General features: G+C 40.0%; 1 protein-coding gene across 1 annotated transcript in view; it reads left to right on the top strand.

Annotated features, from left to right (window-relative positions):
- Positions 1 to 16,169, top strand: part of SNAP25 (synaptosome associated protein 25) — a 134,748-nt gene that overhangs the window by 98,752 nt on the left and 19,827 nt on the right. The window contains exons 5-6 of the mRNA XM_083175647.1: positions 8,186 to 8,303; positions 12,186 to 12,311. Coding sequence (XP_083031773.1) covers positions 8,186 to 8,303; positions 12,186 to 12,311 — 244 coding nt within the window. The remainder of the gene's footprint in view (positions 1 to 8,185; positions 8,304 to 12,185; positions 12,312 to 16,169) is intronic.

The following is a 16,169-nucleotide window of genomic DNA, read 5'->3' as shown; positions in this document are numbered from 1 at the left end:
CATTATACCACACAGTACCAACAATTCACATTATGACATACTGTACATTATCCCCAGTTACTATTATGCCACACTACAATACTCCCAGTACATATTATGCCACACTATAATGCTCCCACCTCATATTATGCCACATTGCAGTGCTCTAGTTCATATTATGCAACATTATAATGAGCAGATCCAGAGGTGAAATTAGATGTTTGCAGATTTGCAAAAGTTGTATTGGCCCCAGTGGTGAACAATGTATAATACATGTAACTGTGACAGGGAAGACGGGCCTCTCTCAGCTCTAGGCCCCATAGCAGGCACACTCCCTGCACCTATGGCACGGCAGCTATGCCCTTGTATATAACACATGTAACTTTGACAGGGAAAATAGCCCCTCTCAACTCTGGGCCCTAAAGCAGCTGGACTACCTGGCATCTATGCTTTTGCTAATGATCGCCATCTGTATAATATTACAATTGCTGGTGGAAATGAACAATGTCCATTGCTTATAGAATCGGTGTCTCTATCAGTGGGGTATTGTCTTATATGACTTGGCAACAACACACATTATATTACAAAATATATCAGACCACCATGATCTGTAACAATACTTTTACGGTATATTAGCACATGTTGGGCTTTTTCTGGTTTTATTTATTTGTCATGTACAGTGCAGGCATTGGGTCACTCAAACATAGTGGCAAATTAAATGATTTATATTCAAATAAAATTAGCTTTCACGTCGTAAAATCTGACATTTGTTTGTGAGAGGCATCGTCTCATAAATTAAAGATGGCTCGAGAAACAAAGTCACGCAAACAACTCTTTCACGATCCCCTGGTTGTCCGGAGATGGGGAAGAATATTTCAGGCTGTGTGTTTAATTAAGGTTGGTCGATACAGCAAGGCACTTACTGGCTGCAGTAAAAGCTGATTATGCAACTGCCTCTGTGCTAAATAATTCAACGGTCCAGGGAGGACGTACACGGCGGTGAGAGAGCAGAAAGGCTTCCTGTAGCTTCCATGAAGTCATCTTCACGTATCATGTAGATATCACAGAGGCGATCCGCTCCTTATAGCGAATGTATAAAACAATAACAGCGCTGCTCTGTAGTCACTTACGGTAAGCCCCAGCTTTCATTCGTCATCAATCTCCCGCTGCTGGCACATATATCAGCCACTGCTTTCGCTTACAAAACATGCACAATAAATAATGCAATAGAATCCAATCAGCCTCTTCCTGGGGGAAATAAAACATTCACTGCAACCCACCTCATAGCTGTCATCAAAATATTTCAACATAATTCTAAAGCTTTAAACATTTTCATCTTATGTTTTCAGAAGATATAACATGCGTCCTACTATATTTTACACAATGAGATAGTGTATTTTGTGTGCCTATGTAACCACACTGTGTGCATATTATTATTATTATTAATAATAATAATAATAACATATAGTGTAATACCCCTTTCACACTGCACTTGTTAAACGGTATATTGCCATTTTTTTCCCACTTCAAAACATTTAAGGCTGCAGTGGGAAAGCGCCAGAGTTGATTTAGTATGGCTCTGAAACGGTATTTAGTAAAAACAACAGATTCCAGACCTGTGATAGGCTGTCCCCTGCATTCTGCCTTGAAATGTGTTCAGGGGATTAAAAGGGTTGACTGATGTGAATGGTACTTAAACGGTATTTAAAACGGTAATCTACTGCAATGTGAAGGCTCAGACCCGTTTTAAATACCGTTTAAAAATACAGTTTTTTAAAACGTTTTGGCAGTTTGAAAGCGGTATAATATATAGAGTCTCTCTCTCCCTTCCACTGTGCATGTGGTTCTGGCTCCTTCCCAAGCGCTCTGATAGAAATGCACTGTGTAGTATAAAAGGTATAGGCACGCCAAAGATCTGCTGTGGATGCGTCTCCCTATTTAAGGAAATCTCTGGGCACTAGCCAGTTCCAGAGTACTAGGCTCCATACATGTAATCCAGCATCTGTTTTTTTTTTGTGAACACACAATGTAATTGTCTGTGTTCTCTTCCGGTCCAGCTGACGATTCTCATTGCTTACTCCCCTGATCCTAGTGTTTTGGCTACTCCTCTAACCAGATTTTGCTCATCTCCTGATATTGCATTGCTTATCTTGTTCTTTCCTGTTCCTGTCAACCAGGGGAGGCTCCAGAGGTGGGGCTGTGGCACAATTCAAAATCAAATAGGGGGGGGCACAACATCTGTGACCAACTGCCATTTCAAACTGACTCACTGGCAGTGGGTGTGGCTCTGTACTGCAGCCCAACTCCTGAAGCCGCCACTGCTGTTAACTGTGCCTCATAGTGACCAGTTTCACTACTTGACTTCAGTGCCTCCAGTGTTCACAAGCCACATCCATAGGAGCCCAGGCAGAGGGCTGCGACCTGTGTATCAGTTGCAGCAAAGCACAATCCCCTTTGCACGACTTCTGGTAAAAGAAGGATAAACCTTGCAAGTCTTCACTGGGTATTAGCAAATCCTACAAGTACAGGTAACATTGTACCATCCTTTTCAGAGTTGTGACACCAATTAATTAGCATAGTGCCCTGGTTGGGATACGAACTCGTGACACCAGTGTTTTGAGATTGCAATACTAACCGCTATGCAATTGTAAAAATGTCACCTTGATGTTCTTCCTTTTACGTTACATGGATCGCGTCTTTGGCTGAAGTTGTCCCTTTTTTCCTGTTGGTTGGAACCTCATTTCAATGTTCAATTGCTAAACAACTACAGGGACGTCAGTGCTGCATTTATTTAAATTGCTATGTTTTAAGGGTTTGTTCCTATAACATTGATGGATTTATACATTTCATTGCACTAAAGTACTAAATAATAAAAAAAATTAATCAGAGTGCAACAATGTTCCCATCTATTTCTGCACCTCAGCTAAGAAGAGCTTTAGAACCTAAGAAATATATAACCTGAGAAATATATTACACTGTAATATAAAAATGGTGAATGGCCATCATCACTGCCAGAGGACGGACAAAATGTCTGTGGCTGGTGGAATCACAAATGGGATAGTAGTAATGTTTTCAGATGTTCAGTAACATAAATTGATCCTGTAGGTGCGAAGCATAAAGTACAACAAATGGGAGTCCTTATCTATAGCAATATACAAAAAAATAAAATCACTCATATATAAGCCAAACATTTTTAGAAAAGTGTTTATTTACTAAAAACGTAATTAAAGAGCATGAAGCTGTCTATAAACAGGAGCATCAAACTTCTGGACCCAATAAAGGGATATTTTGGAATGACACCTCCTGGAACATTTGTCCATTTCCCAAAACAGTCCCAAATGGCTTTTTCATAGGCACTCTGCTATGTTGGGCTGTCTGTATCATATTCGCTTAATTCCAGATATAAGGACCAAAGTGCCTCAGTTATATCTTTGTCTGCATTTTTTGCCCACTCACCTGTATATACTGTATGTATACTGTGCATATATATATAATACTCAGTGGCTACTATAGTATCTACACCAACACACCTGTTTATTAATGCAAATATCTACCTGGCCATTCAATATCCATACTATTTACACAGAAAACAAACATCCAATAAATGTCCGGTGACAGGTAGTTCTGTGGGTGAAAATGCCTTTTAAATTATACTGGTTCAATAGTTAATCAAAGAAGCATGCCTTACAGCAGTGTTATGCTGGAGAGAATCTCTGAACACTCAGCAAATCAAACATTGGGTGGGCTGCAGGAACAGACCATACAGGGTTCCACTCCTGTCAACTAAGATCAGTAAAGTGATGCTACAGTGAGTACATGTTCACCTACTCTGGTCAATTGAAGGCTGAAGAAATGGCATCTGGTCTGGCCAATCACAGCTTGTGCTGTGACATTCACATGGACCGTCATTCCTAGAGTCCGTGGTTCAATTACTGGTGGTGTAATATTGATATAAATGGTTTTGGCACATATTAGGCCCCTTTATAATAACTGAGGATCATCTATATTCCATAGCCTACCTGAGTATTTCATCCCTTTATGGCCACAGTCTACTCATCTTGTCATAACTACTTACAGCAGAATAACACATCACAAAACACACTGGTTCCACAAACATCACAATGTGCTCAGTGTTTTCCAATGGCCACCAAAGTCACCAGGTCCCAACCCAATACAGCACTTTTGAATGGGATATTCTCGGCATGAGTATGCAACTGGCAAACCTGCAACATCTGTGTGACTCTATCATGTGTACATGCACCACAATCTATAAGGAGGGCTTCCAGCATTTTGATGAATTCATAAAAGGAAGAATTCAGTTTCTTGTGGGGCAAAGGGGGATCCTACCCACTATAGTAGGACGGTGTATCTAATAAAAAGGCATCTAAATTTATAAAGGAATTCTGATGTGTACATACATATGTCAAGCTTAACTGAAAGAATATATATTACATCTATGCATTTACAAAGTAACAATTAATGATTTTATCATTTCGGTACACAGCAAGGAATGTACGTGAGGAACACTGACGTACGTTTCGCCTTGACCCACTTTTTCAAAGATTTATGAATCCCTTGACCTGTGAATTGCCACTTGTCATACTTATCACAAGCATTCATCAACCCTTAAGAATTACAAGCGCAGTCAAGGTGTATTTATTTCTTAACCTAGAAGAACTTCAAGCTTGGAATACACATTTTCGGCAAAATGTGCTAAATGCCACCAACCCAAAAATACTGGAAAATGATATCTTTTTATACTTACTATGATTTTCTTAAGTCTAACATCAAGCTCATTGTATTTGACCTGATAATGAAGACTGTATTCTTTTATATTGGAAACTATATAGAATCCTTTTCATTGTCCAAAGTATGTCCCTTGCCACAATACATTTGCATAAAAATATAATCTGTAATAGTTTGTAAAAAAAATGTATGACAGCTGGGACCATTATCAAAGTATTGTATTAGACAATATTTTAATGTAATAAATATTTTACTTGTAGAAACAACCAAAATGTATAACATTAGTTGTTATCTTTACGTGCAACCATTGTACTGCAGTAGTTAAGTGATCTTTCTTCATAGTCTTGAATCTGGTATCAACCAGTATAGGTACTCTATTATGTGACCTGGAATAGTCAAATGGCAATAGCAGAATTTTGCTGAACAGTTTATATCATACACTTAGTTAATAATAATTAATAATAACTCCCCTACTAATTAATAATAACTCCCCTACAACATTATATATAATCTAATTAATAATAACAAAGATTAAATGCATGGCTGAACCATTGCTGCTACATTTTAATCACTGTGTGACAGCTAAAAATATATAATACATCACAATATAAGAATAATAGAGCTTTGTTCTTCTGTACATGAAACATTTTATACCTACAGTATTCTTGTTCCTGGTCCCATGTGTTAGCCTTCAAATTAAATCAATACTATCTAGGATAGTGTAATGTCCTCGCTATCTTCTTTTGTCCTTTGCATTGTATGCAGTAGTTAATCATTAACTGTGTTATGCTAATTGTGTCCGTCTGCTGTTTTTAATTGGACATTTTAAATCCCTCATGTTTAATCTACCATAAACTATTTGGTGTAATAAATCATTCAAATACAATTGGTGTCAACCCACTAATATGACTTTGTGTAACATGCGGATTAATGTTACAGTTCCGTACTTTAAATGATAATACATATTTCTAGTCTCTCCTTAAATTTTATGTTGGTGTCACTGCAGTTTATATATTTGATGGCAGATTTAAAAAGTTAAAAAAAAAAATTGTTAGGTGAAGTTCAATTTGAGCGCCTCCTGTCTGCCAAGTGCACACACATCTGTGGTCAAAAATGTCCTGTATCTTTCAAATGAAGAACCACAATCATTGTTTCCATTTAGGGGGTAAATATAATAGGGTCTTAGTTGCTGGATTTTGTCCGATAATTACCATATTTTTAAAGGGGAAAACCATGTTGGCCATTCATGGACAAAATCATGGATCTTCGGCAACTCCGACCCTATTACATTAAATCCTAACTTAAAAAAAAAAAGAAATGGAAGCAGCAAGCATGCACACCTTTTGGTAAGTGAACTATTTATAGGCTGGGATGGAACCCACGACTTGGCTCTGGGGGCATCTCTAAAGCACATTCACAGATCACAGAGAAAATGGCCGCCACTGCCATTTTCCCGGTGAATTCTGCAGCCAGTGCCAGGCCGATGGAGCAGTAAGTAGAATAACATGGGAGCAGGATTTGCAATATGAGGGCCTCTCTGGAACCAGGGGTCCGTGTACACCCCACACCCTGCTCCAATTATAGATGCACCCATTATTGATACACCAGTGGTTTTAGAATCGTAGCAGCTAGTTCCCAAGCTGTAAAGGTCCATACACATTGGATGACTATGACCAGCATGTATGGACAGCGATGATGCGTGGGGAAAGCAGCTTATTGCATACACACTGAGCGACTTTCCCCCTGCCCGGGACCGACGGAGGAGGGGAGGACGGCTTTGCATGGCTCAGCCTCTATGCAAAGCCGTCCTGAAAGCCGCTTATCTGCTGGTATAACCAGCAGATGAACGGCTTTCCCAGCAATGTTGCGGGAGCGCGCAGCAACGCTCATCGCCCGTGCATACACACTGGGCAGCTTTGAGCTGAAAGACGCTCAAACCTCCTGTTTTGAGCGACTTTCAGCTCAAAGTTGCCCAGTGTGTACGGGCCATTAGTGTAGGTTGCACCACGTGACTAATGGAACATACCATGTGATCAGCAATGGCAGTGGCATTCTACAGATCCACAGGTGGCCTGGAAAACATGAACTTTTGGTAGATCTCTAGGACTGGTTTGTCCTTCCCTGTTGTAGTTTATCAATAAATATAACTTGTGAGATAACTGCTTGCTTATTAAAAGGGATAACAATAAAAAATCATAAGCATTGTTTTCCTTATATAAAAGAAACCCATCGCCTACATGCTACTCTCACCATGCTGCGGGCATTGGTGGTCAGCTACACTTGCCACCTATTCTATCTCCCTCTATGGGGGTCATGGACCCCCACGAGGGACAATAACCTGTGTAAGTTGGGAGTCAGACTGTCGGGCTCCTTAAAGTCGGGATTCCTTTGTCAGAGAAATGACCGTCGGAATTCCAACTGTCGGGGAGTTATCCGACACCCTTTCCTTAACTTTATTATTAGCGCCTTTCCACTTTCTAGTATATTTCTATGTGGGTATTAGGGATCTAACCAACAGTGTGTAGTAGGACTGCTTTTAGTGAAAGTGGTGTGCCATAGTGTTCCAATTTTTTCTTGCCACATATGACCAATGTTGTCCAACTCTATCTAATATTTGATTGCATTATTATTAAATGATCTGCCTTTAGACCTGTTTTGTTCTCTTTCTTTTTTTTTCAGGGGAAATGTGTGTACTTTATCATGTAACAATGCTCTGTGCAAAATGTATGCCTTGTGTTATTAATTGCACAATTACAGCATTTGTAAACCGTTTCTAATCGAGATTAACACACTTTTATTTTAGGAGTTGTTTGTCTTCTGGTTTGTGTCCTTATGAGGATCTGTAAACACTTTATTCATTAACTTACCGGGATGTTGCAAAAAGTCTCTGCCCCCAAAATATATGCCTTGAGCCTTCACAGCCTATAAATGGAGTGTGCCATTCATACACAGTGTCAAGGGAACCAAACTCTGATCATGTGCTCACCTCATTGCTTTCACTGTTTATTGTGACACCATTCCATTTTTAATCAAACAATACTTTTCTCATTAGAAGGCTCCTCCAACCAGCATCTGCTCAGCACCAATGCATCCGTCTCCGTTATGCATTGACATACCTTTGCCGATCCACTGACATAGTCCTTTATCATGTTCTGTTTAAGACAAATAAAATATCATTCCCCACTGTCATCCCTTTGTCCTGACCAGAGCAACTTGACCGTGTTGAAGAAGGCATGAACCATATCAACCAAGACATGAAGGAGGCTGAGAAAAATTTAAAAGATTTAGGGAAATGCTGTGGCCTTTTCATATGTCCTTGTAACAAGTAGGTACTGGGTACCGACTATGCTCTGTGGTGTCCAGTTTTTGTCATGGTGAATGTCTGAAGTTTTTTGTCTTTCTTCTTTGTCCTTTCCCATCTGCTTCATTCTGTGGGGATATAATGCTTATATTTAATCAGAACAACTGGAACGCATCGAGGAAGGGATGGAGCAAATCAATAAGGACATGAAAGAAGCAGAAAAGAATTTGACGGACCTAGGAAAATTCTGTGGTCTATGTGTCTGTCCATGTAACAAGTAGGTTCTGCCTGCCTGCCTGCCAAGTCTTTGAGCACCCGAGGCTGGTCCTTGAGCCTTGCAGAGATCATCGCTGCTAGACACATGGGCAGGAAAAGCATGTGGCATGCAGAGATCAACATCCATCTCATAGATTAGACAGTGGGAATTCGACATATTAAAATCAGGCATTCTGCAGTGAGGATCGCACTGCGCCCCCTCCATTCTTTCTCTAGAATCTAAGCTTCAACATTTCCGTCTATATCAAGTATATATTTTTTCTTATAGAACAATCAAATATGAGATCGCTTAATATGCAATGTAATGTAAAACTACAACAAAGTATCAAATACAAGCAGCACAAAATAAAATGCATTAAAGTTCTGATGGAAATGTTGAAATATTCTACTTTTGCATGTAGGTAGTATTCCCTAGATGCTTGGGGTGATACCTGAATTTACTGGATGGGTTCTATCAGTCTTTATTCAATAGTGCTTTTTCTATTAATACGTCATTAATTCTGTACCACTAACTGGAGAGACTATTCTGTAATGCACGTGTTTGCTGCAGATGTAGTACATAATGAATCAGAAATTACTTTCTGTAGGATACCAGAGGTAATACATTAGAATGTGTTCTCAAAAAAGACAGCTGCTACACATTTATTTATTTATCTTATAGAACCGTAGCCTATTCTGTTGCGCTTTACAATTGAATACAACACATAGCTGCCTACCCTCCTGCATTTTGCAGGAGACTCCCTGAAATAACAGCAATCTCCCTGTCTCCCTGATTAGTCTAGCAATCTCCCTAATTTCTCCTAGCCCACAAATACATTTACATGTATCTGAGACAGATACATTTATATTGAATCATCAGCACCATCTCCCAGCACTTTTGCAAGTACAGTAGCTCTTACTAACTGCTTTGGGGGCTCATTTACATTTGGATATAAGTCATTTTAAAAGATTCCTCTCAGATGTAGCAGTACACACCCACGCTTCTAGGTGCCACGTTCACAATATCTTTTCACAATCTCTCCATATATGGAACTAAGCCCGCCCTTTGGGAGTAGCATGACACGCCCCCTCAATGGGGCGCTGTGAAAAATTCTACTACCAACTATAATCTCCCTGGAACTAATTTTCAAAAATAGGCAAGTATGATATAACATTGATAAAACAACTGGGTAATAACAGGCCAACATAGAGGTAGGAGGGCCCTGCTCGCAACCTTAGAAATGTATCTCTGTATATTTGGTCCCACTGACAGCTGTTGTATGAATAAGGCCAAGCGTTCACGGTGTGCAAATGGGAATTGCAGCAAACACGTGTTACAAATAAGTCTGTAGTAGTCTTGAAGATGATAGAGAATGCTGTGCGCATGTAATGGGAATTTATGTAGTTCTATAATGAATTGTCATGTGCAGCATAGCGAGTAGTATGAACAATGGATGCCACCCCATTTAGCGTCACAATCCCTGTGCACTATTTCCAGTAGAACCTTGAAGGGTGTATGAAACCCACTGCCAACTCCTTATATAAGAAAGGTTATCAAATCAAATATATTTATCTGGCGAACAATGATTCATTCATTTACATTTTACTTTTAAATGATATATTAACTTTTAGCTTTTTTGGGGAGGTAGATTCAATGTTGAAGATGAAACCCATAAATTTTTCCTGTATAAAATGGGTTTACATTATGCCCTTAGTAAAAAGAAAAAAAATATATATATATTTATTTCAAGCTCTTAAATAATAAAATAGAGGAAATGATGTCCTGCTCTGATGGATAGAGAGTGTCCCAGATAATGCCGCACATATCGTCATCTGCCACTGCAGGCATGCCTAGATTTTAATGGTTCTCGCTATGGCAACCCAGTCAAAAATGGTTTTATAATAACAGGGAATAAGCTGTAATTTGAAAGGAGTTGGCCGCCTTTAGATAACTTTCATTTCTTGCCTATTATAAGCCCTGCTGCAGCTTTTAATGAATTCATGCCTTTCTGACGTTCCTCTGTGATTCTGTCATAGCTGTATTCTTCAGTTATCCTTTGTACAGTATCATATGCCAGGAGGTATGTGGATGATAGGTCTACATTGTCTAGGTCAACAGTCAGAAGGTCAACATTCAAAAGGATGACTGACAAAAAAAATCAACACAATAAAAATGTCTGCAAGAAAACAGTTGAAACATGGGAAGGTCAACAAGCGTTTCTCACTTGTTTCCCATTTTATGGGACTGCTTCACACTTTAACATTCATGTGGTCTCCAATTGGGAATGGTAAAGTGTGCCGAGTGCTGCTACACATTTGGGGTTCCTTGTTGGCATTGACACAAAAAAACCCCATAATAAACTCATGTCTACCTTTTTCACGTGTCCTTTTTTTCTTGACAAACCCTTTGCATGTGAACATTTTGTCAGTGATAACCTTTTGGTGTCGACTTATTGATTGTCTACATAGATACTGTAGACCAGGCCTGTCCGACCTGTGGCTCTCAGCTGTTGTGAAACTACAAGTCCCAGGCATGCTGGGATGTGTAGTTTCACAACAGCTGGAGGGTCATAGGCCTGCTGTAGTCCTTTCCATCCACACTCATTTCCTTAATTAAAGCATTTGAAATCACAAGGGAACCTCAAAATACAAAACTATGGATTCAAGAAAAGCTCAGGATTCAGGTACAAATAAAACCAAGTCATCTAAAGAAAGAAATCCTGTTTTAATTTCCCTTTATTTATATAGAGGTATTGAAGAGCAGAGGCACTCAGAGGAACTTTTTTTAAAGCAAAAATTTTATTGTGCGAAACCAACGTTGGTTTTGCACAATACAATTTTTGCTTTTAAAAAAGTTCAGCTGAGTGCCTCTGTTCTTCACTACGTCTACTTTCCCCTCCACCGGGGTCATTCGACCCGCTGGGCGAGTGCCAGTCCGCAAATTTAAGCTATATATATGATATATATATATATATATGTATATATATAGTTATTATTTATTTATCCTTTTATTCTTATCTTTATTTTTATCTTTATTGTCTTCACTTAAAATAGAAATCTCCACTTTTGACTGGTTTTGGCTCTGTGACAGCTGTTACTGATGATGCATTACAGCAGTAGTGATCCACTGGAGCTGTGCTTAGTGAATAGTGTTTCCACCTCCTATTCATGCCACCAGCTTGTGCATGAACAAGGTGTATTGGACATTGATGCTATAACGCTTGTTTTTGTTTCGCTGCTGCATCCATTCCACTTTAGCTTTTTTTACTTTTGTTTGTTCGTTTTTCTTTTTGTCTTTGTTTGATAAAGGTTTGTACATCAACTCTCCATGTATGGTCACCGTTCAATAGTACCGATATATTATCTCAAAAGCAAATGATTTTTAAAGATATGAAAGTTGTCCTGTATAGTTGTTTTTATTCGTCCCCAAAACACTTCATACAGTATATGAAATATGCTATGCAACTTAAACCTTGCATAGGGCCGTTTTCCATTTAACAGAATTGATGTTAATTTGGGAGCATGTCCATGTGATATGATGTACACACTATCTTCGGCAGTCTTGTTCCGTGTCCTGTTTGTCTGCCCGTATGTCTATATGTGTGTTCTATGTCAACTAGACAAAAGTCATTTAAAAAAAAAACTGATCTATAGTATGTATTATACTCTGTGATGGAGTTCTGAATAAATTTATATACTTTCAGGATTTCATAGCTGATCAATGTCAGCATTAGATAATTGGGTTCATGATATATCGGTATAAGATGATGTCAATGCTCATCTGCCTGAATAAGCTCATATGTTTATTATACCATAAGAGTGTGGCGGTTTGTTTGTCTGTTGTTGTTTTTTATGCTAATGAAATCTATATATTTCTAGGATATTAATTTAGTTTTTTCCATAGGCTTAAATCGAGTGACGCTTACAAAAAAGCTTGGGGCAATAATCAAGATGGAGTGGTAGCAAGTCAGCCTGCACGTGTTGTGGATGAGCGTGAACAGATGGCCATTAGTGGTGGCTTTGTTCGTAGGTAAGTTGTTATCTTTACAATGGTCATTTTTGTGTTCTGATGCTTAGTCAATCCAATAGTTCTAAGAATGCAGCATTTCAATTCACTAGGTACCCGTTATTATATCACTGTCATTGACTACTAGAAGATCGTTTCTCGTTGATGTCATTGGATCAAAGGGATGGGAGTGTCCCTGTGATGTCACTGGTTCCTATTACATGGAATTGTCTCAGTGATATCACAATAAGTTGAAAGTTGGAATATTCTTTAGATAATCAAACTGTCTTAGTGAATAAAAACGTAGAATTTCAGTGATGTCACTGGCTACCGTTGAATGGAATTGTCAGCGATCTCACACGATCTTATGGAGAGGAATTGTCCCAAAGATGTCAGAGACTCTAAGTGAACAGAAGTGTCTCAGTGATCTCATAAAATCTTATTAAACAGAAGTGTCTCGGTGATGTCAATGGTTCTTTTTGAATGGAAGTGTCTCAGTGATGCAATGTCTCAGTGATGTCACTGGTTCCGGTGGAACTGAAGTATCAGGGCAGGATGTACTAAAGGGAAAATGCAGCCAGTATCCAAAACCTCCAATTTTTGGGCTTGGTGCAGAGAGTAATGCTATCTTTTGCGAGCATTGCCCTATAAAGACCTATAGGCTTCTTTTTCCATGTAACTCTGAGAGGGATCGATTGGGACTCTGCCTGGCACCCCCACAGTTACCTGTACAGGGGGTGTTTGACTCTCTGAGCTGAAACCCTGAAATGCGGTGATTGCAAAGGACAGCTCTTATTGGTAGAGCTGTCCTTTGCGATCATAATAGTATATGTTAGTACAGAGGTTCCCGAACTGTGTGCCATGGCAACACAACAAATACCGACAGTCTTTCAGGCGTTCCTTAAAGTCCCTTCTACCAATGTATCACTGAGGGTTGCTCATATGACATAAAAGAAGAGAAATAACAATATAGTGTAATACCATTGAGACACTGAAATTTACAATGATGTCACTTTGAGGTAGGAATCGTACCCTCTTTAATTGTCCACTGAACAGTAGAAAACAATCGCGTCTATTTTTAAGGTCTGGAAAGATAGGTCCTCAGGTGGATCCTCCTGATTTATCCTCGGGCATTCACCATGTAAGACATTGAGCAAGATAACTCCAATGGTGAAATACCGTTTTGTTTTTTATATTTTGCATGAATAAAGTTAAAAAGCAATACACTGTACATAAAAATGGGTATAAACGGTGTACTCTCACCAGAAAGTGGTGTCTACTTGTACAAAAGCAGACATAAACAGCTTAGATGGTAACCACAGGCGTCCCTGGATGCTGGTAGGTGTATAGAGTCCTGGAGGTCCGTCCACAGTTTATCAGCCCCTTCCGCCAACGAGTTTCAGACACAATGTCCTTTATCAAGGCATAGAGACCTTTCCCCATATCCGGGTATTTATACCCAAACATTCCAATCACAAACAAAAACCTATTTCCAAACATAGAATCCTAACTTCTATTACATCCTATACATTCCTCACAGTATCGCCGGACTTCTTCTCCTGTTCTTACAGGAGATCATTTCCTTGTTACGCAAGCCCGCCAGAACTCTGCGTCTGTGACCGGAACTTCCCTGCGTTCCAGCGGGTACAGGAAGTCGGAAGTTGTATGCGTTCCACCGTTACTTCCTGTTTGACGTTGGTGCGCTGTTTGTATATATCGTGATCTTAACTTCCTTGTTTATTGGTTCCGCATCTTTTCTTTTACTAGCATGTGCGTTCCACTTGTATCAATATCCGGTAGAACTTGCGTTCCAGTGCCATTTTAGAAAGCGTATTTAATAGTGGTATACATTATACCGGCCACATATTGTATAGAAAAAGAGAATAAAAACGTACATTAGTATCAATAAATTATTATTGTAAAGGGGAACAATTTACAAATATAAATATGTCATATTAAAAAATTTTTTTTTTAAAAAAGAGCATAAAACATGTATAAAAAACCTATGAAAACCACTTCAATTCGAAATCTTTGTTTAGCCCATTTGGCACCAGTGTTTTATACTGATAAATCATACTCATCTCGCATTTAGCTAGTTTTGTGGCAATATTGCCCCCCCCCCCCTTTCTCTAGCATTAATCTTTTTAAGTGCTGCAAAATTCTTTATACACTTGGAGTCACAATTGTGTTCTTCCTTAAAATGTAAGGAGTATATTCAAGTCCTAAGCGTGTATTTCAAGTCCTTTTTAATATTGCGTAGGTGTTCCCCCACCCTAATTTTTAAAGATCTGCTGGTGCGGCCAATATAGAACTTCCCACATGTACACTCAATCATATAAACAATATTGACGGAGTGACATGTCAGGAAGTCTATTATATTGCACTTTTGCCCGTTGATAAGTAACTCTGTGAGTTTATTCCCAAATTTATTGGTCACACATTTGCATCCCAGACAGGACCCGCATCTGAAAAAGCCTTTAGTGAGTATAATGTCCGTTTTTGGTGAACTCGGAAATAGGCTTTTAGTAAGTTTGGATTTCAGATTTGGGGCCCGTCTGAAGATGCATTTGGGTAAATCCGACAACTGGCTACCAATTACTGGGTCTCGTTTTAAAATGGGCCAATGCTTTTTAATGATGTTTTTGACCCTGCCATGTTGAATCTCCATCATTGGCCTCAAGCCTCTAGTTGTATGTTGATTGGGTCCTCACTACTTACATTTAAGCTGTAATGTGTATTGAACTGTGGTGCTCTTTATTTGTACTGTATTTTTGTTATTTATTCAATGTTATGCCAAGTTTTGTCTCCCTGTTTCTCTTTCAATGGTCCTGGTGACACAGCTCAACACTGGGATGTAGGAGGGTCCGAAGGAGCCAGGCACCTATCCTAAAGTTTTAGAGGGTAGGCTCCTCCCCTACTGCATCCCTGGACTCTTCAGTTCGTGTTAGGTGCCCACTGGAGTGGGTGCTATTCTAAAGGGCTGCAGGAGCAGCCGAAGAATTAGAGTAGTTAGGGGATTTTTATTGTTTTATTAACTTTTACCCTAGCTAGGTAGGCACAGTGTGAGGATTCTCATAGTGAATCCTCACACTGCTAGCGCAGCAGGAGCTGACAGAAGCGCGTCCTGTCAGCTCACTGTGCACAGGGGAGACACTGTCTGGTCTCCCTGTGCAGCGCTTATAGCCTTTTTCCAAAAGGCTGCCTGGGCTCCGGAGTACCCTGAAACCGGCTCCACATTTAGGTGGGGATCATGGGGGACAGGCGCTCCGTGATGGCGGCGGCCATTTTATGCGGAGCTTACACGCTGAGCTCCTAGATGAGAGGACAGCAGCGTTGTGACAGGCATGTTCCAAGTGATCCCCAGTTGAGGGGGAGACACTGGAACTAGGAAATCCTACCTGAGGAGCGGCTGGCTGGGGGTGGTTGGCGCCAAAAGGTCACGGACCCCGCAGCAGCAGGGACCTGTGGTCTCTTCCTTCACTCTGACTTTGGCGCCTTTCAGAACGCTTGCAGCGGAGCTGAGCTGGCTTACTGATCCTGGCAGAGTGACTTGGATTTCCTGGGCATCGCTTCCCCGCAGTTGAAACCAACAGACAGATAAGTGATTGGGTGCATTGCCTCTGTATAAACGCTTGTACATTGTTTGCACTGTGTATACTGATAGATATACATTTATCACTTGCATCATGTCTGAGCATCAGGCTGTGGTTTTGGGGGAGGGAGCCCTTAGTGCACTGAGCGCGTGCAATGTTTGCACACAAAAGTTTGTCCCTGAGCAGATGGCCAAGGGGGGCTTATGTATTACTTGCGCTGATGTGAGACCCATGGGCAGTGAACCCCATAGGGCAAAGCAGATGGAACCTGCGTGGGCCAGGGCCCTAG

Source organism: Crinia signifera, chromosome 3, assembly GCF_055691185.1.
Source record: "Crinia signifera chromosome 3, ASM5569118v1, whole genome shotgun sequence".
NCBI classification, from domain to species: domain Eukaryota; kingdom Metazoa; phylum Chordata; class Amphibia; order Anura; family Myobatrachidae; genus Crinia; species Crinia signifera.
Note: the sequence above shows the minus strand (reverse complement) of the source record. Positions and strands in the feature narration are given on the sequence as shown.